General features: G+C 47.4%; 1 protein-coding gene across 1 annotated transcript in view; it reads right to left on the reverse strand.

Moving 5' to 3' along the window:
• Window positions 1-468: 468 nt before the first annotated feature.
• Window positions 469-25,534, reverse strand: part of Olfml2a (olfactomedin like 2A) — a 46,640-nt gene continuing 21,574 nt past the window's right edge. Inside the window, exons 3-8 of the mRNA XM_004662799.3 lie at window positions 22,830-22,937; window positions 16,927-17,136; window positions 14,972-15,230; window positions 11,249-11,515; window positions 6,440-6,625; window positions 469-4,110 (exon numbers count right to left, since the gene is read on the reverse strand). Of these exons, the coding sequence (XP_004662856.2) occupies window positions 3,506-4,110; window positions 6,440-6,625; window positions 11,249-11,515; window positions 14,972-15,230; window positions 16,927-17,136; window positions 22,830-22,937 (1,635 nt within the window). The 3' untranslated portion in view covers window positions 469-3,505. The remainder of the gene's footprint in view (window positions 4,111-6,439; window positions 6,626-11,248; window positions 11,516-14,971; window positions 15,231-16,926; window positions 17,137-22,829; window positions 22,938-25,534) is intronic.

Below are 25,534 nucleotides of genomic sequence, written 5' to 3' on the forward strand. Positions count from 1 at the left end.
GGGGATAAAGCCCAGGTCCTTGTACATGGTAAGTAATCACTCAACCACTGAGTGAATTCCCCCAGTGCTAGTCCACAGCATTTAGAGAAGATTTTTTTTTTCGAGGTAGCATCTTGCTCTAGCCCAGGCTGACCTGGTGTCTCAGGGTGGCCTCAAACAGTGATCCTCTTACTTCTGCCTCTCAATTGCTGGGATTAAAGGCGTGAGCCACCATGCCTGGTTTAGTCAAGATTTATTTTATTTTATTTGAGTGACAGACAAAGAGAAAGAGGCAGAGAGAGAGAGTGAGAGAATGGGCGCATCAGGGCCTCCAGCCACAGCAAACGAACTCCAGACGCATGTGCCACCTTGTGCATTTGGCTTATGTGGGTCCTGGGGAATTGAGCCTCGAACTGGGGTCCTTAGGCTTCATAGGCAAGCACTTAACCACTAAGCCATCTCTCCAGCCCATTAGTCAAGATTTTTGAATTAAGCTTTCAATTATGTTTTATTTTTATATATACCACCAAGTTACAAAAAAGGTATTGTGGAAACTTACAAAAATAGATAAAATACAATAGAATGAAAGCAAACCAGGGTACAAATACAAGCAGAAAGCTTGAGTGAAGCCAGTCTAACTCTGTACAACCTCAAACTTTTGATGTGAACTTCCCATGGAGAAAACCAAGAAAACATGATTAGTTACAAAATGAACCTTAGCAGCTAGGGGCTTTGATTAAAAAACAAATCTCATTCAAATCTCGACCCTACCTGCTAGATGCCTGAGCTGAGGAGGTTCCTCATCTCTCTGAACTTGAGGTTCACCTGTAAAGGGGGAAGGGGATACTGACAGCTTTGGGGGCTCTCCACCCCATTTAAGGCCTGAAAATCCCTAGGGAGGAATCAAATACCAAAGCCCCCTTGCTTATGGGGTTGTTTAGAAAACAGGAAGTCATTTCGTTTTCTAGATTTCTATATGGCCAGGCTCTCCCTCCTTTAAAAAAACCTGTTGCCCAGTGTAATAAAGCCCAAGGTGGATTGAAAGTTTGCATATGGCTGATGAGGGACGGGCTTTCTTTCGAGGTTACAAATTTGCATGTACCGGCTCTCATAGCAAAACCCCTCTCCTGCTTCCCATTGCCAACAGGACAAAAATCCAAATGTAATCCATCTTGGAATTTTCTTCTGCTCGGTTAACTTACACTCATCTTTGTTCCAGACATGACTACGAGTGGCCACTGCCTGGCTTGGCATGGAAGGCTCAGTACAAGCCAGCACCAGACGTGCTTCTTGGAGCTCCTACCCTGGTCATGCTGGATAATAACAACCAGCATTTCTTGAGTGGCCACTACAGTGGCCCACAGATGGCAAAGAGCATGGTATGAGCAACCCTGAGCCCTGGACTCTGCCACCTGTTGAGCTGCCACGTGACCCTGGCAAGTCCTTTGCCTCACCGTCCTCATCAGTCAGCACAGCCGTCGGCTGCACAAGGGACGTCATGTGGTTCTCAGCCAACGATGGCAGTTCCAGTCTGATTTTGAAACCCATCTCTCTCCCCTCAATGGCCTATGTGACAAGTGTCTTCTCTGAGACCCAGTGCAAGCATAGATAATTGTGGACAAGAGCCATACTCACCATGCAACACATTCACAGGGACATGACGACAAGGGTTCTACTGAGTGACGAGGGGCTGTGATTAGCCTCATCCCTCCGGCCCAGGAAAATACACTGCGTGTTTCTTTTTCAAACCCAGCCTGTTCTAATTTTCCTTTTCTCAGGCTGATGCAGAAGAGTGGCCAGAGCCCTTCTCACATGTTTGGGCTGTGACATCACATGACACAGTCTTGTAAAACACACACCCAGGACCAAGGGAAAGGCTGGACACTCCCCCCCCCCCCCGCCCCTAACCCCAAGAAAAAGGCTGGAAGAGGAGCCCATGGTCAACTGGGTGGGGGAGGCTGGATGTAGCCACCACTGTGACTCAGACATGGCCTGACTGGGTGTCATTGTCCCCCTTTGCTTCAGGGGTGAGTTAAGGCTTACACAAATCACCTGACAATGCCCGGGAGAAATGAAGTCTGCATAGAATGAGTTTCTCTACACTGCTGATTGGGCAGCTGGTGCTCTGTGGCACAGATCTGGAAGGCACAGACACAAGGAAGGGGTGGGGTAGCAGGCAGTGCCAGATACCTTCAAAGGTGCTGGGTGGTTCTCAGGTGTGAGGGTCCATTGTCTTTCCTGGCAGAGCTGCCTCCTATCTGGGAGGATAAAAGACCCTTCCAAAGGGGGTCAGCTATGTTCTGCCAGCTGGGTGACACTGTGACACATCTAGATCTTTCTAAGACTATGTTTTCTTTGGTGAAACAGGGAGTTGGGCTATAGAACATCTTTCTAGCTCTAACGATAATGTCCAAAGTAGATAGGGAGAGGCTTGAAGACTCTTTTTTTTCTCTGGGAGCCATCAGCAGTCCCAGGCTAAGCTGTGTGGCCACAGCTGGGGCAACTCTGGCCCCAACATCTTGAAGCTAGAAAAAGCCTGGTGCTCAGACCTCCATACACTAAAGGCCTAAAGCCTCCCTGGAACTCTTCTAACCTGTCCTTCAGGCCCCAGGCCATTGGGGCAGCCTACTAAATGACAAGGTCTGGACCAACAAGGCTCCATCCTGTAATCACCACTACCCTGCTTTAGGTGGAGGACCTGGTTCCTGATAGACCTTATGTTTCCCTGAGTGTGAGTAGGCTGTGGCTTTGAAAGCCTAGCAAGAAAGGACCCCGGTATTTGGTCAAGGCCAGTGTTTCTGGGGTGTAGGGCACCCTTATCACAGTGCCCCATCCTACCAGAACTGAGCTGCCTGCACCTTCTCAACTGCTGGGGAATGAGTGAGGAGTGAAGAGCGGAGTACAGAGGAGAGCCCATGCAGCCGGCCAGTGTTTGCTTCTGGGTGTGGTTGCTGCTCGGCGGCTGTGACGGTGGAGGTCTGGAATGTGGCAGCTGAGTGGGTGGGGGGCACTATGGACAGGGAGCTGACCCAAGGCAAGACAAAGGGTCACTGGCAAGAGGCTCTAAGCTCGGAGCCACCAATGCTCAGCCAGAATAGGAACATGGGGTTGCAAAACACCAGTGCATAGGCCCTAAGTGCCTCTTAGGCTTTGAGGAACCCTAGGAAGGGAGGAGTGAAGGGAGCCAAGGATGAGGCGAGGTGGCTAGAGGTGGGGCAGAGTTTGGCAAGGTCTCCTCATCTGTAAAATGGAGCTTTTGTAAAAACAGCCTGCCCGACTTTAAGCAAGGTATTCCATCTCTGGGCCTCACTTGCCTCGTTTGTTCAAGGGAGGCTGTGGGAGGATCCAAAGGGTAAGTGCAGGCAAAGCCCAAGTTGAAGCAAGTGTCGCCTACTAGGGGAGAGGGCATGTTATCCTGGTGGCCAACACAGCACAGGACCACAATAAATATCAGCTGCAGGAGTTACTGTGGGGAAGTCACTCCCCTAGTGCTAAACTCCCTGGTGAGCAAGCGTAGCTCCCCCACTCAGACCACAAAGTGGAGGGCGTAGGTCAGCTGGTGGCCATTGTCCCAGGCATAGAGCACCCGCTCCTTGGGGTTGTAGTCGATCTGGGTGGTGTAGGCATGCTCGTTCAGGAAGGGCAGCTGCGGGCGAGCATCAGTGCCCGTGTGCGTGTCGAAGGCATAGGCCACCTGGCCTTCGTGCTGGTTGTACGTGTCCACGGCATACAGGATGCCGCACACCAGGAAGCAGTTCCCGTAGGAGTTCCGCCTCAGCCGCGTCTTCCACGTGGTCTCCCGGTGCACAGAGAGGTCTCCCGGGTCCAGGCGGCTCAGCACGATCACCTCGGGCTGGGCCTCATCGCGCTCGTCTACAGCTGGATAGATGACCCAGAGGCCGCTCTCATCCACTGCAAAGTCGATGTCTGAGTGGCCGCGCCACTTCCAAGGGGTGGTGTCCTCGTACACCACGTCGGGCAAAAGCGCCCAGGAGGCCACAAAGCGCTGACGCAGGTCGTATTTGATAATGTTCTTGGTGAAGGCACGGTTGTAGTAGAAGGCACCCTGATACACCACGTGGCCTGTGCCGATCCAGTTATAGGGTAGCTTGTACATGTTACTCCAGCGGCCTGCACGTGGAGGGCAGACAGTCACATCAGAACCAGGGAGATCAGCAAGGGCTCGCAATGTGCCCAGCAAGCATTTGGTACCAAAAAAATGTGCTACTGTGGCTAAACTTGAGCCCATCATCTGATTCATCCCGACAGTGAATGAAGGAGGTAATCATGCCACCCATGTGCCTGTGAATTCTGAGCTTGGTGTCCCCAGTTGTGACATATACAGCTAGGACCGAGAGGCAGGGTGACCAGCCCTGAACTGGGTCTCAGGGCCTTGCACATGCCAGGTCTGCCATTTCCCACCCAGTTTACATAGGAGAAGACTGATTGTCTTTCAGAGCACTTAGTCAATGTGACTTCCCCAGGATGAGGTGAAGGGCCTCCTCCATCCCAGAACCCTTTGGCTCCCTCTACCAGTCTGTGAGCTGCTTGAGGCAAAGACCAGGCCAAATTTGAGCTGATAGATTAAGGACATTAACTGTTCCTTTCCTATGGCTGATGAGGTGTACCCCAGCCTACTTCCTTGCTATCCTGCCCCAGGCTGCCCCATGATCTGTCACATGCTTAGCCTTCTGCCTGAAACACCCCCTTCCCTTTCTCCACTTCCTTTTTTCAATATTTATATTTATTCATGGGCTGGAGGGATGGCTTAGCGGTTAAGGCATTTGCCTGTGAAGCCTAAGGACCCAGTTCAATTCCCCAGGACCCACATTAGCCAGATGCACAAGGTGGCACATATGTCTGGAGTTTGTTTACAGTGGCTAAAGGCCTTGGCACACCCATTCTTCCTTTCTCTCTCTCAATCTGTCTCTGTCTCTCTGTCAAATAAATAAAATTAAATTAAAATTTTATTTATTTATTCATTTATTTGCAAGCAGAGAAAGACAGGGAGAGAGACAGAGAATGGCCACGTCGGGGCCTCTAGCCACTGCAAATGAACTCCAGACACATGTGCCACTTTGTGCATCTGGCTTTATGTGGATACTGGGCATTGAACTAGGGTCGGTAGACTTTGCAGGCAAGTGTCTTAACTGCTGAGTCACTTCTCCAGCATCCCCTCTCCCCCCCTTTTTAAGGTTTTTCGAGGTAGGGTCTTCCTCTAGCCCAAGCTGACCTGGAATTTACTATGTAGTCTCAGGGTGGCCTTGAACTCACAGCAATCCTCCTACCTCAGCCTCCCAAGTGCTGGGATTAAAGGCATGTGCTGCCATGCCCAGCCAGCACCCCCTTTTTAAAAAGCATTTTTCCTTCCTTATTTGTTTGTTTGTTTGTTTGTTTGAGAGATACAGACAGAAAGAGGCAGACAGAGAGTGAGTATGGGCACGCCAGGATATCCTGCCATCGTAAACTATAGATGCATGCACCAATTTGTGCATTTTGCTTTTATGTGGGTACTGGGGATTCAAACCCAAGATGTCAGGCTTTGCAAGAAAGCACCTTTAACTGCTGAACCATCTCTCCAGACCCATCCCTTCCTTTAAAGATTATTTATTTCTTTGGTGTGTATTTGCAAGTGTTACAACAGTTGAGTGTGCCATGGCATGTGTGTAAAGGCCAGATGACAACTTTTGGGTTGGTCCTTGCTGTTCCTCTCCTATTTGGTTCACCACTCCCTTGACAAGCTTCTAGTAAATTCTCTTGTTTCCAGCTGCCATCTCACTGGAGGCACACTTGGATTACAGAAGCATACCGTAGCTTCTAGCTTTTCCATGGGGCCTGAGGATCTGAATTCAACTAAGACATCTCCTAAGCCTTCCCTACCCTCTTCCCTCTGTCTGCTGTCCTCTCATTCCTCTTCAAGGGCTCAGCTCAGCAGTGTTCGTGGGAAACATTCCCTGGTCTCCAGGCAGATTTCCCTCAAAGCCGTAAGGGAACCCTACCAAAGCTCTACCAACACTGCCCTCTTAAGCCTTTGCCCCCCACTTTGGAATGTGGGTTTTTAGAAGGCAGACCACATCTAAATGACCCTTCTCTCCATCATGCCTCAGATCTGATAACTAAAAATCTGCCCTTCCCTGTGCTAACAACCCCATTGTGGGCCCTGCCTAGACCTGCAGTTCTTCTAAGGCCTGGGGCCACCTTCCCTGGAGAAAAGGTGATAACCTTGTGAACTTAGGAAGATACAGATCCGAACACTTAGCAATGAACACATACCAGGCACTCAGCAAGTGGAAAATCACTATTGTTACCCTAGACAGCCCCCTCCTGTGGGCAGGAGACTACCTGGAGCTACTCCAGGCTGGACACAGGAAATCACAAGGGGCAGGAGGGTGGAGTCTCATGAAGGTCTCTATCTAGGCCACTCACACCCTGCCCCCTTCCCCTCCCAGGGATCCCATACCTTGCTTGAAGTTTTCCAGGTTGCGAAACTCCACCAGGCTGTTCCCATAGTAGTAGTTGGTAACGTAGATCCTGTCATCTAGAGCTGTGGGGTCCTTCATCCAGGCCCCCTCATGACGGCCATAGCTATGATGCCTTACAGGAGGGTCCACAGCCCGGAGGGTGCCTTCACAGCTGGCCTCCTTGCCTGCAGGGAGCGAGAGAAGATTATTTATTAATACACAGCACTACAGGCTCTGACCAGAGCAGAAGCTCTGGGAATTTGATCTGTGTCTACCTTAAACCCCTTCTGATGTTTTGTTGGCAACTTTTTCTCCCTTCCCTCAGAAGAGCAATGCCTTATCACTGGAGAAAGCAAAGGACAGTGAGAAAGAGGGGACAGAAGAGACAAATACCATTTAAAATCCAGTATCTAAGCTGGGCGTGATGGCGCACACCTTTAATCCCAGCACTCGGGAGGCAGAGATAGGAGGATCACAGTGAGTTCGAGGCCACGCTGAGACTACAGAGTGAATTCCAGGTCAGCCTGAGCCACAGTGAGACCCTACCTCGAAAAAAAAAAAAAAAAAAATCCAGCACCCAGGCTGGAGAGATGGCTTAGTGGTTAAGGTGCTTGTCTGCAAAGCCTAAGAACTCATGTTCTATTCTCCAGGTCTCACGTAAGCCAGATGCAGTGATGTAAGCACACAATGTAGCACATTTGTTCGCAGGAGCTGAAGGCCCTGGCATGCCCAGTCTCTCTTGCTCTCTCTGCCTCTTTCTCTCTCTCAAAATAAATAAATAAATAAATAATTGAAAGCCAACTCAGAGAAACAGGGAGTAAAGTGCTGAGTAAAGGAGGTTGGGGATTGGGAGTTGGTGGTCAAAGGATTCAACCTGGCAGTGAGGCAGAAGGAGTAAATTCAACATACTTCAGTATACTTGAAAATTGTTGCCTGGTGTGGTGGTGCACACTTTTAATCCTAGTACTCAGGAGACAGACGTAGGAGGACCACTGTGAGTTTGAGAGGGTGGGTGTGCCAGGGCCTCTAGCCACTGCAAACAAACTCCAGATACACATGCCACTTTGTGCATTTGGCTTTACATGGGTACTGGGGAACTGAATATTGGGCCATTAGGCTTTACAGGCAAGCACCTTAACCACTGAACAATCTCCCTAGGCCCTAAATATATGGTTTTTATTTGCCCATTAAAAATTAAAAATCAGCTGGGCATAGTGACGCACGTCTCCAGCACTCTGGAGGCAGAGGTCATAGGATCACCATGAGTTCGAGGCTACACTGAGACTACATAGTGAATTCCAGGTCACCTTGGGCTAGAGTGAGACCCTGCTTCAAAAAACAAAAATTAAAAAAAAAAAAAAGAAATAAAATCGGACCCAGGGCCTTGTATATGTTAGGCAAGTGCTCGACCACTAAGTCATATCCATGGCCTAAAAGTTATTTACAATAGAAGTAAGAAACAAGGCTGGAGATATGGCTTAGCAGTTAAGGCACTTGCCTACAAAGCCAAAGGTTACAGGTTTGGTTTCTCCAGTATCCAGGTGGCACATGCATCTGGAGTTCATTTTCAGTGGCTATAGGTCCTAGCATGCCAATTCTCTCTTTCTCTCTGACATCTCTCAAATAAATAAAATTTTAAAATATTATATATAAAAAAAAATCAGCTGGGCATGGTGTACACCTTTATTCTCAGCACTTGGGAGGCAGAGGTAGGAGGATCATCATGAGTTCGAGGCCACCCTGAGATACTATAGTGAATTCCAGGTCAGCCTTGGCTAGAGTGAGACCCTACCTTAAAAAACAAAAAACAAAAGCAAACAAAAGAATGGAATTTCTAGGGCTGGAGAAATGGCTTAGCGGTTAAGCGCTCGCCTGTGAAGCCTAAGGACCCCAGTTCGAGGCTTGGTTCCCCAGGTCCCACGTTAGCCAGATGCACAAGGGGGCGCCCGCGTCTGGAGTTCGTTTGCAGAGGCTGGAAGCCCTGGCGCGCCCATTCTCTCTCTCTCCCTCTATCTGTCTTTCTCTCTGTCTCTGTCGCTCTCAAATAAATAAAATTAAAAAAAAAAAAAAAAAGAATGGAATTTCTAAGGGGAAAGTGGGGGGGGGGAGGGAGGGAATTACCATGGGATTTTTTTATAATCATGGAAAATGCTAATAAAAATTAAAAAAAAAAAAGAATCAGCTAGGCTTGATGGTTCATGCTTGTTATCTTAGCACTCCAGAGGCTGAACCAGGAAGATTTCTGATACTTCAAGGCTACCCTAGGCTACATAGTGAGTACCAAGCCAGTCAGGAGCAACTAATAACAGATCCTTCCCTCATAAGAAAACTCCTAAAATAAATTACATTATATAAAGAAAACTTTGAATATGTGGTGTGTTTCCTTCCTTTTCTTTCTTCTTTGCATGAATAGTCAAACGTATATTCTTTAAAAGAAAAACAAAAACCATGATTCCTCTGAATACAATTTTACGTATCCTGTTTTCTCCTTTCACTGAGTAATTTCTCACATCATTAAATAGCCTCTTAATGATGTGATTTCTAGGTCTGCCAGGCCACCAGACAGCTGTGCCCTTTACTTAACATCCCCAATGTCAGCTTCGTAGGTTATTTCCAGTTTTTTGATACTAGAAACTGTGCTATGAAGCATGCATATTAGCTGCAGCTGTTGCCCACACTGCTGGGGACTCCTTCTAGAAAGAGGAGCACAAGGGTATGAATAGCACTCAGGCTGGAGCAGGGACGGCTCTGAAGGCTCTGTCACCAGGGTGACATCAATCACAGAGAGAAGTGTGGGTGTAGCTCACTGGTGGTAACTGGAGGCTCTAGGCTCAATTCCAGCACCATTAAATAAAAACAAACAAAACATACAGAGACTAGATGGAAAACACAAAGAAATGGTTATAGTTACTAGATTTGATGATGGGGTTGACTGGTCAAGAAATAATTTATTGAAATTGCACCTGCTTTATATAATTACTTTAATTTTTATTTATTTATTTGCAATCAGAGAGAGAGAGAGAGAGAAAGAGAAAGAGAGAATGGGTGTGCCAGGGCCTCTGGCCACTGCAATTGAATTCAGGATGCAGGTACCACTTTGTGCATCTAGCTTTATGTGAGTACTGGGGAACTGAACCAGGGTTGTTAGACTTTGCGGGCAAGTGCCTTAACCACTGAACAATCTCTCCAGCACTATAATTACTTTAAATATTGGCAAAGTTTTTTTTTTTTTTTTTCTTTTTTTTGTTTTTTCGAGGTAGGGTTTCACTCTAGCCCAGGCTGACCTGGAATTCACTATGGAGTCTCAGGGTGGCCTTGAACTCATGGCAATCCTCCTACCTCTGCCTCCTGAGTGCTGGGATTAAAGGCATGCGCCACCATGCCCGGCTGCAAAGTTTTTCTATAAAGGAACAGAATAAATATTTTAGGCTTTGTAGATGATAAACTTCTTTTTAACACTTATTTTTATTTATTTATTTGAGAGGGACAGATACAGAAATGCAGAGAGAGAGAGGGAGAGAATGGGTGCACCAGGGTCTCCAGTCAATGCAAATGAACTCCAGACACATGTGTCCCCTTGTGCATTTGCATGTGGGTCCTGGGAAATCAAGCCTTGAACTGGGGTCCTTAGGCTTCACAGGCAAGCACTTAGCCACTAAGCCATCTCTTCTATCCCAAAATCTCTTCTTTCTCCCCCTGCCCTGTCATAATTCTTTTTTTATTTTTATTTTTTATTTTTTGGTTTTTTGAGGTAGGGTCTCACTATGGCCCAGGCTGACCTAGAATTCACTACAGAGTCTCAGGGTGGCCTCGAACTCACGGCGATCCTCCTACCTCTGCCTCCCGAGTGCAGGGATTAAAGGCGTGCACCACCACGCCCGGCTTGCTTTTACATTTTAGAGTTATGATGAGCCCGGCTTGCTTTTACATTTTAGAGTTATGATGAGCCCGGCTTGCTTTTACATTTTAGAGTTATGATGAGCCCGGCTTGCTTTTACATTTTAGAGTTATGATGAGCCCGGCTTGCTTTTACATTTTAGAGTTATGATGAGCTGGGCGTGGTGGCGCACGCCTTTAATCCCAGCACTCGGGAGGCAGAGGTAGGAGGATCGCCGTGAGTTCGAGGCCACCCTGAGACTCTGTAGTGAATTCTAGGTCAGCCTGGGCCATAGTGAGACCCTACCTCAAAAGAAAAAAAAAAATGTAAAAGCAAAGCTGGGCACAGTTGCACATGCTTTAAATCTCTGCACTTTAATCCCAGGAAGATGTAGTAGGACAGTCTGTGTTAGTTTGAGACCAGCCTGGGCTGGAGTGAGATCCTACCTCAAAACAAACAAATAAAAATAAATAAAAAGCTAGAGAGATGGCTTAGCAATTAAGGTACTTGCCTGTTAAGCCTAAGGAACCATGTTCCATTACCCAGAATCCCACATAAGCATATGGTAGCACATGCATCTGGAGTTTGTTTATAGTGGCTAGAGTTTCTGGCACACCCATTCTCTCTAAGAAGTAAATAAAACAAAATAGTAAAAAATAAATACATAAAATGTAAAAGTTGGGACCTAGGATGTGGCTCATTTGATACTGTTTATCTAGCATACTTGAAGCCCTAGGATCAATCCCCAGCACCCCACAAACTGGGAATGGTGGTACACATTTGTAATCCCAGCACTCAGGAGGCTGAAGCAGGTTGATTTCAAGTTCTGGGCCAGCCTGGGCTAGTGAGACCCAACCTCAAACAAACAAACAAACAAAATAGCAGTGTTTAAAAGCCTTCTTATCTTGAGAACCATAGGAGGCCGACTCACCTTGGCTGGGGACCTCTGGGTGCAAAGGTGGTTCAGTGGACCGGGGTGTGGTAGGAGTTGGGGTGGTGGTAGAGGAGGAGGTGGTGGTGGTTGTGCTGGTTCTGACAGTGGTGGTGGTGGTGGTGGCGTGGATGCCTGGGGCCAAGTTAGCTTCCTCTGTAGTCTGCAGCCTGGCCTCAGCTTGTTTGGCAGAATTAGGAGCAGAGGTCCGGCCTTCCCCCTTGGGAGGCAGCTGTTCCAGCCAAGAAGTACCTTTCAGGGTATTGTCTGTGGAGAAAAGATGCCAAGTTCATGTCCCGTGACCCTGAGAGAGTTAAAAGCCCCTACCACTCCCCTACTAGGTCAGTTTTTATGAAATAAAATCAGACCCAGGACCTTGTCTAGTGGACCTCAACTTCCAACTCAGAAAGAAGTGTCATGAGGCCACTGTGTTGACTTGAGGACAATGTATATAAAATGTTGGTACAGGGCTGGAGAGATGGCTTAATGATTAAGGCACTTGCCTGCAAAGTCTAATAACCTGAGTTTGATTCCCCACTACCCATGTAAAGCCAGATGCATAAAGTGGGGCATGCATCTGGAGTTCATTTGTATTGGCTGGAGGCCCTTACATGTCCATTCTCTCCACTCTCTCTGCTTGCAAATACATAAATAAAATGTTTTTTTTTTTTTTTTTTTTTTTAAATAAGGGCTGGAGAGATGGCTTAGCAGTTAAGGTGTTTGCCTACAAAGCCAAAGGATCCTGGCTCGACTCTCCAGGCCCCATGTTAAGCCAGATGCACAAGGGGGAACATGCATCTGGAGTTCGTTTGCAGTGGCTGGAGACCCTAGTGTGCCCATTCTCTCTCTCTCTCAATCTCTCTCTCTCTTAATAAATAAATAAATATATATATATATTAAAAAATAATAAAAATAGGGCTGAAGAGAGGGCTTAGCAGTTAAGGCGCTTGCCTGCAAAGCCTAAGGACCCAGGCTTGATTCTCTAGACTCCACGTAAGCCAGATGCACAAAGTGGCGCATGCGTCTGGAGTTTGTTTGCAGTGGCTTGAGGCCCTGGTGTGCCCACTCTCTCTGTCTCAAATAAATAAATAAAAATAAATCAGAAAAAAAATAAAGAACTAGAAAATAAACTTATAAAAACATAAAAATAAAATGTTGGTACAGCCAGGTGGATGGTGCACACCTTTAATCTCAGAACTTGGAAGGCAGAGGTAGGAGGATCGCCATGAGTCTGAGGCCACCCTGAGACTATATAGTGAATTCCAGGTCAGCCTGAGCTAGAGCAAGACCCTATCTCAAAAAAACAAAAGTAAGTAGGGTGTGTTGGTGTATGCCTTTATTCCTAGCACTTGGGAGGCAGAGGTAGGAGGATTGCTGTGAGTTTGAGGCCACGGAGACTACATAGTGAATTCCAGGTCAGCCTGAGCTAGAGTAAGATCCTACCTCAAAAAAACAATAAATAAATAAATAAATAAATAAAATAACTGTGTCACTGGAGTCAAAGGAATGGTGTTACTATTATTATAATGGCTCCAGGGACTGCCTGGTCAGCTAGGGGATGGCATAGAGACCCCTTCACCTGAGGACAATGACTTTACTTCCCTTTCTCTCCCTGCTGGGCTACTTTTTGCCTTGCTATGGGAAAGCCCACCCATCCTCGTTCCTGAGACCCAGTGGGATCAAGCAATGTCTCTTTGGTCAGGGGAGCCCCAGGGGGGCTTGGCTTTGGCAGTCTGCCAGAGCAGGGCAGGGAGGCTTGTTCCCACAGGCCTTGTTGGCAAATTGAGATGCCCACAGCTGTGCCTGGGCAGTGGCCCAGCTGGGGGTCAGAGGCCCTGTGCTGTGGCCAGGCTGAGCTGCCAAGACTCAAAGACTGCAGCTTGCTCTAGGACTAAGGGTGGGTGGGTTGTGTGCTGAGCCCTGAGGGGCCAAGAAACAAAAGGATTTTTTTCCCCTACCTGTGTTAGGGAAAGGACCCAAGTTGTGGCACTACCACTGAGGTATATCCCTTTATAACCCTTTAGAGATTTTTATGTAAGAGAGAGGCAGGTTTTGTGTGTGTGTGTGTGTGTATGTGAGAGAGAGAGAGAGAGAGAGAGAGAGAGAGAGTGTGTGGGGGGGGGAGGAAGGGAAGGAGGAAGGGAGGGAGAAAGGGCCTGCCAGAGCCTCTAGCCACTGCAAATGAACTTCAGCTGCACACACCACCTTGTGCACCTGGCTCTACATGGGTAATGGGGAATCAAACCTGAGTCCTTTGGCTTTGCTGGCAAGCATTGTAAACACTAAGTCATCTCTCAAGGCCCCGCCCCCCAGCCCACTTTTTACTTTGCATTTTAAAATAATGTCAGTAAGTTGCCTAGCCTGGCCTTGAACTCACAGTAGTAGTACAGGCAAGTCTGGAGCTGGTGATCTTCCTGCGTCAGCCCCGAGTGCTAGGATGGCAGGTGTGCACCACCACATGGCACACTGCGGAGGTCTTGAAGAAGACGCAGATCTTAACGGCTTCCCCGCCCTGCCCTAGACATGGGCCCCGCAGAGTGCTTCACTGGACACGGTGGTCAGGAGGACCAGGGAAGGAGGAGGAGATTAGGGACGCTCCTCAGGGACATCAGAAGAGAGCAGATGTCTGGGGGAGGAACTTGAGGGGAATCATGACTATAATCAGTGAGGAGGATTCAAAACTTGGGGAACTTCTGGAACTTTGGTCTCTTATTTCACAGCTATTTCCCGCATTGCCCTGTTAAGAGTCCCCCATTGGCTCTATTTTGGGTAGATGAAACGTGGAGGCACTAGAAAGAGAGGTCCAGGGCTGGAGAGATGGCTTAGCTTTTAAGCGCTTGCCTGTGAAGCCTAAGGACCCCTGTTCGAGGCTCAGTTCCCTAGGTCCCACGTTAGCCAGATGCACAAGGGGGCGCACGCGTCTGGAGTTCGTTTGCAGTGGCTGGAGGCCCTGGCGCGCCCATTCTCTCTCTCTTCCTCTATCTATCTTTCTCTCTGTGTCTGTTGCTCTCAAATAAATAAATTAAAAAAAAATGAAAAAAAAAAAGAGAGGTCCATCTGGAAGTGAGAGGGACCCCGAAGGCCCATCTCACTTCCCAGAAGTCCCATATTTTTCCATCTCTGCTGGTCATGGGTGTGAGTTTTCCCACTAGACTGTGAGCTCTGTGAGACAGGAACTATTTGTCTCATTCTCTATTTACTTGGTACATAGCAGACCTTAACAAATCGTTGAGTGAACAGAGAAAGGTCCAGCAGGGCTGGAGAGATGCCTTAGTGGTCAAGGAACTTGCCTGAAAAGCCAAAGGATCCCAGTTCAATTCTCTAGGACCCATGTAAGCCAGATGCACAAGGGGGCACATGCATCTGTAGTTCGTTTGCAGTGGCTGGAGGCCCTGGTATATCCATTCTCTCTCTCTGTGTCTCTGCCTCTTTTTCTCTCTCAAACAAATAAATAAATAAAATATATTAAAAAAAAAAAAAAGAAAGAAAAGTCCAGCAAAGGTGAGGCAGTTATAAATAGTGGGTGAGAGTTCCCCTTGTGTTTGCTCTCTATTTCATCTCCAACAACCCTAAGTGGAGTATTCAGCCCTGCCATGTGACTGATCAAAGGACGCTGAACAGGTAGGCAATGGATAGAGCTGAGATCTGAGACTGTCTGACTGCCGAGAGGGCAGGGGACCCTAAGGGGGCCATCCCTCAGCCAGGCCCACCCCCTCCACTCACCAGCCATGGCCTCGGGTGTCTCTCGTCTGGCCTCTTGCCTGCCTGCTTTATAGTAGGTGAAACCTCGGATCACAGCCTGCTGCTGGGCCAGGGTCCGGGGCTTGGCTGTGGGCTGGGGCAGTCTGCCCTTGCTCTCCTTCCTCAGCTTCTCCACCTCCAGCAGTTTCTCCTTACTAGGTCTCAGGAGGCCCTTGTCTGCAAAGCCCTTCTGTGTGTTGCCATATTTGTTGGTTTCCTTGTCTTGCCCTCCAGCTGTGTCCTGGGAGAGAAGGGAGGTCTCAGACTGGGGGTGGGGGTGGGGTTAGAATTGACAAGGATCATTTGACAGGATGTCATGGGGAGTCCTGGAAGCTCAGCATGTGGGGGCTGGAGGTGGTCATGGTACTCTTTACCCTTCCTCCTAGGTGCTCATGAAATCCCAGTTTTCCTTTCCCTCCCATAGTGGCTACATCCCCAACTGTTTTCCCTACTCAGCTCTTCACCTTGCTTGCTGGCTTGGAACCCATCTGGCAGGTTAGACGCTGATCTCACTTCCCAATTCCTATCCACTCCTCCCCTGGGGTTCACAGACTGGCCTGATCCCTAAGAACTTTTCCCAGCCTTGTCTGTTTTCATTTATAAGTCTTTGTCTGCGGGCAGGGGAGGGGTTCCCCTCTGCAGGGTTACCCACTCACCCTGCCGTGCCAGGTACATTCCCGTTGTTAGCATCCAAAGCATAGAATGCTTAGAAACCCTTCAGTCCCATGGATGGTAGTGCTGTCCTAAGGACATGCTACGTCTAACACTGTGTGAGTTTTGTGAGTTTCCCTTCCTATTGTAATGCGTCCGAGGCTGGCTTGGCACAAGAACACAGGGCCCATGACACCACCCATTGTGAGACAGGAGCTCCAGCAGATATGACAGGCCGCACAGCATCTGACGCCTTCTGGGCCATTGCCAAAGCGGGACTCACTCATGTCTGCAGAACTGGCACGGCAAAGAGCACACAGCCAGCTCTGGGTCAAGGTCAAGCTTCCTCTGCACTTTATTTTGTCTGGATGGTTCTGCTTGTAGTCAGTGGTGCCACTATGATGATGTCAGCACAGGGGTCTGTGAGCTGGGAAGGAAGGGCTGGGGCCCGGCAGTCCCACATGCGGCCCCAGCTCTACACGCTTGCTCCCTTTGACCTCTCTCCATGTGTCCCCATGTGCCAAGTGAACAATGATCAATGGTTGTGGGACTGACCTATAATGTCTGTGAGGAAGTCAAGCTCAGGGGAAGAACCTCACAAATGGCACCTCCATTCGCCTGCCACTCGCCAAATATACCAGGTCATAGTTGTATCCCACCCATGGCAGACTGAGGGGAATGGCTGGGGTTGGAAACCTATCTACACTTCCCTTGCCGAGTCATATGCCCTGACATGTCGATCACAGGAAGGAGCCTTTACCCAAGTTGTCCACCCAGAGGTGTGGCTCTTCCTGATTTATCCATGCAGTGAGAGGGTTTTTAGTTTGTCTGCCTACGGGGGGGATCCTCCCAAGTGTGCACAAAGACATGTTATCTGCTACCAGTGACTCTGCTCATTTTGCACTCTGAGCTTGGAAATGAAAAGCCTGGGTGTTTGCTGCATGGCTTCCCCACTTAGGTAGGGATGGATGAACTGATACTAGTCCACAGGGGTCTCTGAGGCACTGTCCACTTACTCTTCAGTAAACCACCCCCCAGGGGCCCAATCACAGCATGGGAGGCTAGTCTCCTCAAACTTATCGCGGTTCTCTGAAAACTTGGAAAAAAATATTGCCAAACATCCACTTTAGAAGCCCAGCCAGACCGCTTGGCTGAATGTACACGCCTACCTCAGCTTGCCTGTGCTAAGATGACCCCCTCCCTTTCTTCCATAGAGTCTCTTGCCCGGCCCATCTTCAGCCTTGTCCTATGGCTCTGAGCCCCTGTGGTCAGAGGCAGGCCCTCACCTGAGCCTTGCTGCCAGGGCTGGAAGCTGGGGCCATGGCTGGAGCAGCAGCCGCATCCCTCTGTAGCAGCTGGAGGCCCAGACTTGACAGCTCCTTCTTTATGCTCAGCATGATGTCCGAGTGGTTCTCATAGCTCTTCAGCTGCTGGCTGAGGTGGCGCACGCTGTCCTTCACCACTTCATTCTCCCGACTCAGGTTGGCTTTGATGCTCTGTGAGGCAGGATTCAAGATGATCCCTTGGCCTATGTTCTCTTTACTCCAGAGGAGCACCCTAGCTTGGACCATGAAGCCTTGGTGCGTAGTCTCCTGAGTTGTGCCAGGGGACATGGGTGCAAGGGTGGCACTGGTGAGCATTGGTGGAACAGTGTATGTGTGCTCTAGGACCCTGTACTTAAGAGACTTTTTAAATTTAATGAGTGACTGAATGAAAAGAAAACACATGTTGATGGCACTAACTACAAAAGATATGAATGGGTCTAAAGGATATCACCTTTATTTATCAGTGATGACAATTGCTATGAGTTTTTTATAGTATGGACAATTGTACACATACACACATACATACATTTTAACACTTTGCTTTTTCATTTAAAAATATTTCAAGCCGGGCGTGGTGGCACATGCCTTTAATCCCAAAACTTGGGAGGCAGAGGTAGGAGGATTGCTGGGAGTTTGAGACTAGCTTGAGAATACAGAGTGAATTCCAGGTCAATCTGGACTAGAGCGAGATCCTACCTCAAAAAAATAAAAGTCGATTTCAAGAATTGTTCCAGGGATGGAGAGATTGTTCAGTAGTTAAGGTGCTTGCTTACAAAGCCTAATGGCCCAGGTTCTATTCCCCAGAACCCATGTAAGGCCAGATGCACAAACTGGCGCGTGCACCTGTAGTTCGTTTACGACTAGAGGCTCTGGTGCACCCATTCATTCTCTCTCTCTCTCTCTCTGTCTTTCTGTCTCTCTGCTTGCAAATAAATTGAAAAAGAAAAGAATTGTTCCACTTCAGTCTATAGAGTATTCCTCACTCCTTTGCATGGCACACAATGAGGCATCATATGTACAGGCTGTAATTTAGTTAGCCAGTCCCTATGGATGATCATTTAAATTCTCTTCTGATATTTTGTGAATTTAAAAATACTTTTAAGGGCTGGAGAGATGGCTTAGCAGTTAAGGCGTTTGCCTGCAAAGCCAAAGGACCCAGGTTTGAGTCCCCAGGATCCATGTATGCCAGATGCACAAGGGGGCACACTGTGTCGGGAGTCCCTGGCATGCCCATTCTCTCTCTCCCTCCCTGCCCATTTTTCTCTTTCGTAAATAAATAAATGTACTTTGAAAATATTTATTGGCTGAAGAGATGGTTTAGCAGTTAAGGCACTTGCCTGTGAAGCCTAAGAACCCAGATAAGCCAGATGCACAAGGTGGCACATGCATCTAGAGTTTGTTTGCAGTGGCTAGAGGCCCTGGCGTACCCATTCTCTCTTTCTTTCTTTCTCTCTCTCAAATAAATAAATAAATATTTAAAAAATATTATTGCTGAGTATGGTGGTATACGCCTTTAATCCCAGCACTTAGGAGGCAGAGGTAAGAGGATCCCTATGAGTTCAAGGCCACCTGAGGTTACATAGTGAATTCCAGGTTAGCCTAGGCTACAGCATGACCCTACCTCAGAAAACCAAAAAGTGCTGGGTGTGGTGGTGCTTGCCTGTGACTTCAAGGCCACCCTGAGATTACATAGTGAAGTTCAGATCAGCCTGGGATAGAGTGAGACCCAAACCTCAAAAAACCAAAAATAAAATAATAAATAAAAAGAAAGAAAATTTATAAATACAAAGAGAGAGACAGTATGGGTGCACCAATACCTTTTGTCACTTCAAACAAACTCCAGACACATGAGCCACTTTGTGCAACTGACTTTACATGGATCATGGGGAGTCAAATCCAGGCCAGCAGGCTTTGCCAGTAAGTGCCTTTAACCGCTGAACCATCTCCCAGCACCGGGGAAGTGGAGGCAATAGGATTAGCCCCAGCTACATAGTGAGTTTGAAGCTAACCTAGGCTACATGATACCCTGTCTTAAAACTACTTTAAAAACACTTTTGAGTTTCACAAGTCATGCACAAATCCATAAACACCTCTTTCTGCAGAGTATTTCATGTAGACGGACTTGGAGCTCATGCTGTGGTGTGTCTAGTCATACACCACCTGGGCCTGGGTTCTCCAGATGCATGTGCCCCCTTGTGCATCTGGCTAACATGGGTCCTAGGGAATCGAGCCTCGAACCAGGGTCTTTAGGCTTCATAGACAAGTGCTTAACTGCTAAGCCATTTCTCCAACCTAAATTCTTTCTTTTTTCAATTGTTAAAAAATTAATTTATTTGAGAGAGAAAGAGGAAGGGGAGACAGAGAGAAAGAAAGGAAGAGAATGGGCATGCCAAGGCCTCCCACCACTGCAAACAAACTCTAGACACATGGGCTACCTTGTACATCTGGCTTATGAAGGTCCTGGGGAATTGAACTGAGGTCCTTAGGCTTTGCAGGCAAATGCCTTAACTGCTAAGCCATCTATCCAGCCCTTTCTTCTTCTTCTTTTTTTAAATGCGTTTGTTTTTATTTTATTATTTGGTGGGGGCAAATAGAGAGAGACAGTAGACACGCCAGAGCCTTCGGTCACTGCAAATGAAGTCCAGACACATGAGCCTCCCTATGCATCTGGCTTATGTAGGTACTGAAGAACTGAACCTGGGCCCTTAGGCTTTGCTGGCAAGTGCCTTAACCACTAAACCATCTCTCCAGTCATGAGTTCAAATTATCATCTTTTTTGACATGTGTTGTTTTATTTTTGTTTTTTCTTTTTTGTTTTTTCAAGGTAGGGTCTCACTCTGACCCAGGCTGACCTGGAATTCACTATGTAGTCTCAGGGTGGCCTCGAACTCATGACAATCCTACCTCTGCCTCCCAAGTGCTGGGATTAAAGGTGTATGCCACCATGCCCAGCTGAAATTCTTTTTAAAAGTTAATTAATTTAGATTTTTAAAAAATATTTTATTTATCATGGAAAATATTAATCAAAACTGAGAAAAAAAGAGAATTACTAGGAAAAAGTATTTTATTTATTTATTTGAGAGAATGATAGAGAGAAAGAAGCAGATGGGGTGGGGAGGGGAAAGAGTGCACCAGGGCCTTCAGCCACTGCAAATGAACTCCAGATGCATTTACCACTTTGTGCATCTGGCTTGCATGGGTTCTGGGGAATTGAACCTGGGTCCTTAGACTTTGTAGGCAAGTGCCTTAACCACTAAGCACTCTCTCCAGTTCCCTGAATTCAAATTTTTACTCTCCACCTCATGGCTAGGCAACTTTGGGTCAGCGACTGCCTCTCTGAGCCTCAGTTTCTGCCTATCAAATGGGGATCTTGATGATAATGATAACTAAATTTCAGAGTCACTGTGAGGACCAGCAAGGCAAATGAATAGGAAAGTGCATTTTCACCAAGACCCCAGAAAAGTGGAAGTCAAAGTGCGTGAGGGTGACGTTCTCAGCCTCGGCACTCTTGACATTTGTCAGGTGGCTATGTGTTGCTGGGGACTGTCCTATGCACTGTGGCACCTCTGTCTTCACCCACAGGACCCGACGGCATCCACTCATCCCTTGCACAAGTTCTCACAACCCAAGCCACCTCCAGATATTTCTAGCTACATAGAAGAGGGTGTGAAATCATCCTCGGTTGAGAACCACTGGTGGCAAAGAAAAAAGCAGAGGGAAGCTGGAACCAGGTTGCTGCTTGACCCTTGGGAAAGGTCTCTTTGGTGGAGGGAGCTATCCCTTCCCAAGGGTCAGCAAAAGAGCCCCTTCTCCAAAATGTTTACCATTTAGTAAGTCAGAGTTAACAAAAACAAAACACCAATAAAGGGAAACAGAGGATAATCAAATAATTGGTGTTCTGTGGCTGTGGGAATCATTTATTTTTCTTAAATTTTTTTTTTTTGGTTTTTTCGAGGTAGGGTCTCTCTTTAGCCCAGGCTGACCTGGAATTCACTATGGAGTCTCAGGATGGCCTCAAATGCACAGCAATCTTACTACCTCTGTCTCCCGAGTGCTGGGATTAAAGGCGTGCAGTACCATGCCCGGCTTAATTTTTTTTCAAGGTAGGGTCACGCTCTAGCCCAGGCTGACCTGGAATTCACTATGTAATCTCAAAGCTGGCCTCCAACTCACTATGATCCTCCTACCTCTGCCTCCCAAGTAGTAGGATTAAAGGTGTAAACTACCATGCCTGGCCTCTTTTTGTTAATTTTTGAAAAAATATTTATTTACAACGTGGGGAGGAGAGAGAGAGATTGGGCATTCCATGGCCTTTTGTCACTACAAATGAACTCCAGGTACATGCGCCACTTATTGTATCTGGCTTTATGTGGGTACAGGGGAACTGAACTTAGGCTGGCAAACTTTGTAAGCAAACATTAAAAAAAAAAAACTTTTTGTTTTATTTTTATTTACTTATTTGAGAGTGACAGAGAGAAAGGGAGAAAGAGAGAAAGAATGGATGAGCCAGGGCCTCCAGCCACTGCCAACAAACTCCAGACATATGTGCCCCCTTGTGTATCTGGCTAACATGGGTCCTGGGGAATAGAGCCTCGAACTGGGGTCCTCAGGCTTCACAGGCAAGCGTTTAAATGCTAAGCCATCTCGCCAGCCCCCAAGCAAACATCTTTAACCACTGACCCATCTCCCCAGTCCCCAGGGAAATCATTTCTGATGTATTCCAGAATTGGCCAATGGATCATCCAATCTCTAACTCAGTGTTGTGGAGTGGATTTGCATTTCCTGAGATTACAAGAGGAAAGGTCAGAGGGTCAGAGGAGGCTGGCCTCACAGCGAGCAAGGCCAGAGCCTGGCATGCAAAGGAAACACTGGTGCACAGAAGAAATCCATAGCTGTAAGCTTTCTTCAGTTGGCTGGCATGGGTTCAGCCAGGAGGAGGGGATTCAGCCATGAGGAGGTACCATGATCTCAGCTTTGGGCTTAGTCAGGGGTTAGTCTCCCCTCCTGGGGCACAGGATGCCCAGATACCTCCTCCCTCTGTAAAGGAAGCTAGGAAAGGAAGTCCCCACGCCTGCTCCTGGCAGCTGCTGGTCCCCAGACCCCTGGTGGCTCAGCACAGACCGGATGCAGGAAATGGGTGGTGGCCAGGCCATGCCAACAGAAAAGTAGGCCTTGAACCTACAGGCTCATTTAACTGTTACTGTACCCAGAGGGCAGTTCTGACCATCGGTTTGCCCTATAGCACATCCAGCCTGAATAGACAGGGACCCTCAGTATCTGTTTCCCCCAAGATGGTTCTGGGCTAGTCAGGCTGTCCTGATCCTGGCCCAACCAGGGTTGGGAGTTGACCAGTTTTGTCATGTTGCACCAACCCAGTAGCACCATTGACTTTTTTGGGGGAGGTTGTTTGTTTTTGAGGTAGGGTCTCACTCTAGGCCAGGCTGACCTGGAATTCACTATGTGGTCTCAGGGTGGCCTCACACTCACAGCGATCCTTCTACCTCTGCCTCCACAGTGCTGGGATTAGATGCATGCGCCACCATGCCTGGTACTTTCTGTAATGATGCTCCAGAGTTCTGCAGTGTGGATCTTGGTCTTGGTACATGGAGGACAGCTGCAAGTTCCATCTTGCCCTGTATCCCTTCCACACAACCAGCAGGTGCCCCTATTTCTCCACCCAGCCTTCTAGCTTCCTCAGGCCCTTTGGCTCCAGCCAGACCTCCTCCCCAAAGGTGGGGCACTGCAGCCCGAACTTCCCTCCTCCAACTTCCTGCTGAAGCTCCGCTTCCTGTGGCCACCAAGGTGAAACCAGTCCCTTTGGATGGAGCCTGGGCCATTGGCACTGCCCCCGCCCCCACACTTACCTCCTCCAGTGTGTTCATCTGGGAGGACATTTTCTGGATGTAGGCATGCACTTTCATTAGGTCCATACTGTACAGGGCGCCCTCCAGGAGATCTACCATGGACTGCAGCTGTCGGAGGAGGCGGCCAGTTAGTTAAGAACCAGCATGTGCACACAGCGGTCCCCTTGTGCTCTCTGCACTCCCTAGTGCCAGCCTGCTCATAATCACAGAAAAGGCAGCAGATTACATAGTTTTTATCTATACCTATTTCTGTTTTCTGCATTTTGTAGTGTTGGGGATGGATCCAGGGCTTTCTCCATACTAGGTAAAATGTTCAACCATGGAGCCACATTCCCACCGCTCTACCTGCTTATTTAGGCTTTTGTTTTTCAAGATAGTGTCTCACATCACAAGGCTGGCCTTGAATTCCTGACCTTCCTATTTCTGCCCCCCAACTGTTGATATTATAGGCATGTGATACTATAATCAGCCAGATCATTCATATATATATATATATACATATATATATATACATATATATATATATGTATGTATGTATGTGTATGTGTGTGTGTGTATACATATACATATATGTATACATATATATATATATATATATATATATATATATATATATATATATATATATATATGTTTGTTTGTTTTTTTTTTTTCCCCCAAGGTAGAGCCAGTCTCATTCTAGCTCAGGCTGACCTGGAATTCACTATGTAGTCTCAGGGTGGCCTCGAACTCACAGCGATCCCTCCTACCTCTGCCTGCCGAGTGCTGGGATTAAAGGTGTGAGCCACCACATCTGGCCAGATTCTATTTTTTAAACATTTAAAAAAGAACTTTGAGGGCTGGAGGGATGGCTTAGCAGTTAAGGCGTTTGCCTGCAAAGCCAAAGGACCCAGGTTCAATTCCCCAGGACCCATGTTAGCCAGATGCACAAGGGGTTGCATGTGTCTGGAGTTCGTTTGCAGTGGCTGGAGGCCCTGCCACACCCATTCTCTCTCCCTACCCCTTTCTCTGTCAAATAAATAAATAAATAATTAATTAAAAATATTAAAAAATAATAATTTTGAGCCAGGCTTTGGTGGTGCATGTCTTTAATCCCAGCACTTGGGAGGCAGAGGTAGGAGGATCACCATGAGTTCAAGGCCACCCTGATACTACATAGTGGAATTCCAGGTCAGCCTGAGCTACAGTGAGACCCTACCTCGAAAAGCAAAACAAAACAAAAATTAATTTATTTGCAAGCAGGCAGGAAGAGAGAGAGAGAAAGGGTGTGCCACAACCACTTGCCACTACAAACAAATGTGGCCATCACTTTGTGCATCTGATTTATGTGAGTATTGGGAAATTAAACTCAGGCCAGTAGGCTTTGCAAGCAAGCACCTTTAATGGCTGAGCCATCTCTCTAGTCCTTTAAAAAAATTAAAATTTTATTTAATTATTTGCAAGCAGAGAGACAGAGAGAATGTGCACACCAGGGCTTCCAGCCTCTGCAAACAACTCCAGATGCATGTGCCTCCCTGTGCATCGGGCTTTTATGTGGGTACTGGGGAACTGAACCCAGGTTATTTGGCTTTGCAGGCAGGTCCTTAACCACTGAGAAATTTCTCCAACTCTTTTTTTAAACTTTTTATTTATTTATTCCTTTTTTTTTTTTTTTTTTTTTTTTTGAGGTAGGGTTTTGCTTTAGCATAGCTGACCTGGAATTCACTATGTAGTCTCAAGGTGGTCTTGAACTCATGTAATCCTCCTACCTCTGCCTCCCGAATACTGGGATTAAAGGTATGCACCACCATGCTCAGCCCTTTTTTAAATTTTATTTTAATTTTTTGAGGTAGAGCCTCACTCTAGCCCAGGCAGACCTGGAATTCACTATATCGTCCCAGATTGGCCTTAAACTCATAGCTATCCTCCTACCTCTCCCTCCAGAGTCCTGAGATTAAAAGTGTATGCTACCATGCCTGGCTACAGTAAAATTAAAAAAAAAAATATATATTTTTTTTATTAGAGACAGAGGTGGATAGAGAGAGAGAGAGAGAGAATGGGCATGCCAGGGCCTCTAGCCACTGCAAATGTAGTCCAGATACATGTCCCATAACATGCATCTAGCTAACGTGGGACCTGGAGAATCAAACCTGGGTCCTTAGGCTTTGCAGGGAAATGCCTTAACTGCTAGCCATCTCCCCAGCCCATAAAGTAAACTTTTAAAAAAAGTTTTTAGAGGGTTGGAGAGATGGATTAGCAGTTAAAATAAATAAAATAAGCTGGGCATGGTGGAGAATGCCTTTAATCCCAGCACTTGGGAGGCAGAGAGGAGGATCACTGTGAGTTCAAGGCCACCCTAAGACTACATAGTGAATTCCAGATCAGCTGTGCCAGGGCCTTCAGCCACTGTGAACAAACTCCAGATGCATGCACTCCCTTGAGTGCATGTGAAACATCACATGTTTATGTCACTGTGTATCTGGCTTACATGGGACCTGGAGATAGAGAAAGGGAGAGAATGGGTGTACAAGGGCCTCTAGCCACTGCAAATGAACTCCAGATGCATGTGCCACCTTGTGTATCTGTTTTATGTGGGTACTGGGGAATTGAGCCTGGGTCCTTAGGCTTTGCAGGCAAGTGCCTTAACTGCTAAGCCATCTTGCCAGCCCTAAAATAAAAATTTAAACTTAGTTAATAAAGAGAGAATGAGAGAGTATGGGAGCGCC

The sequence above is a fragment of the Jaculus jaculus genome, chromosome 1 (genome assembly GCF_020740685.1).
Source record: "Jaculus jaculus isolate mJacJac1 chromosome 1, mJacJac1.mat.Y.cur, whole genome shotgun sequence".
Classification (NCBI taxonomy): domain Eukaryota; kingdom Metazoa; phylum Chordata; class Mammalia; order Rodentia; family Dipodidae; genus Jaculus; species Jaculus jaculus.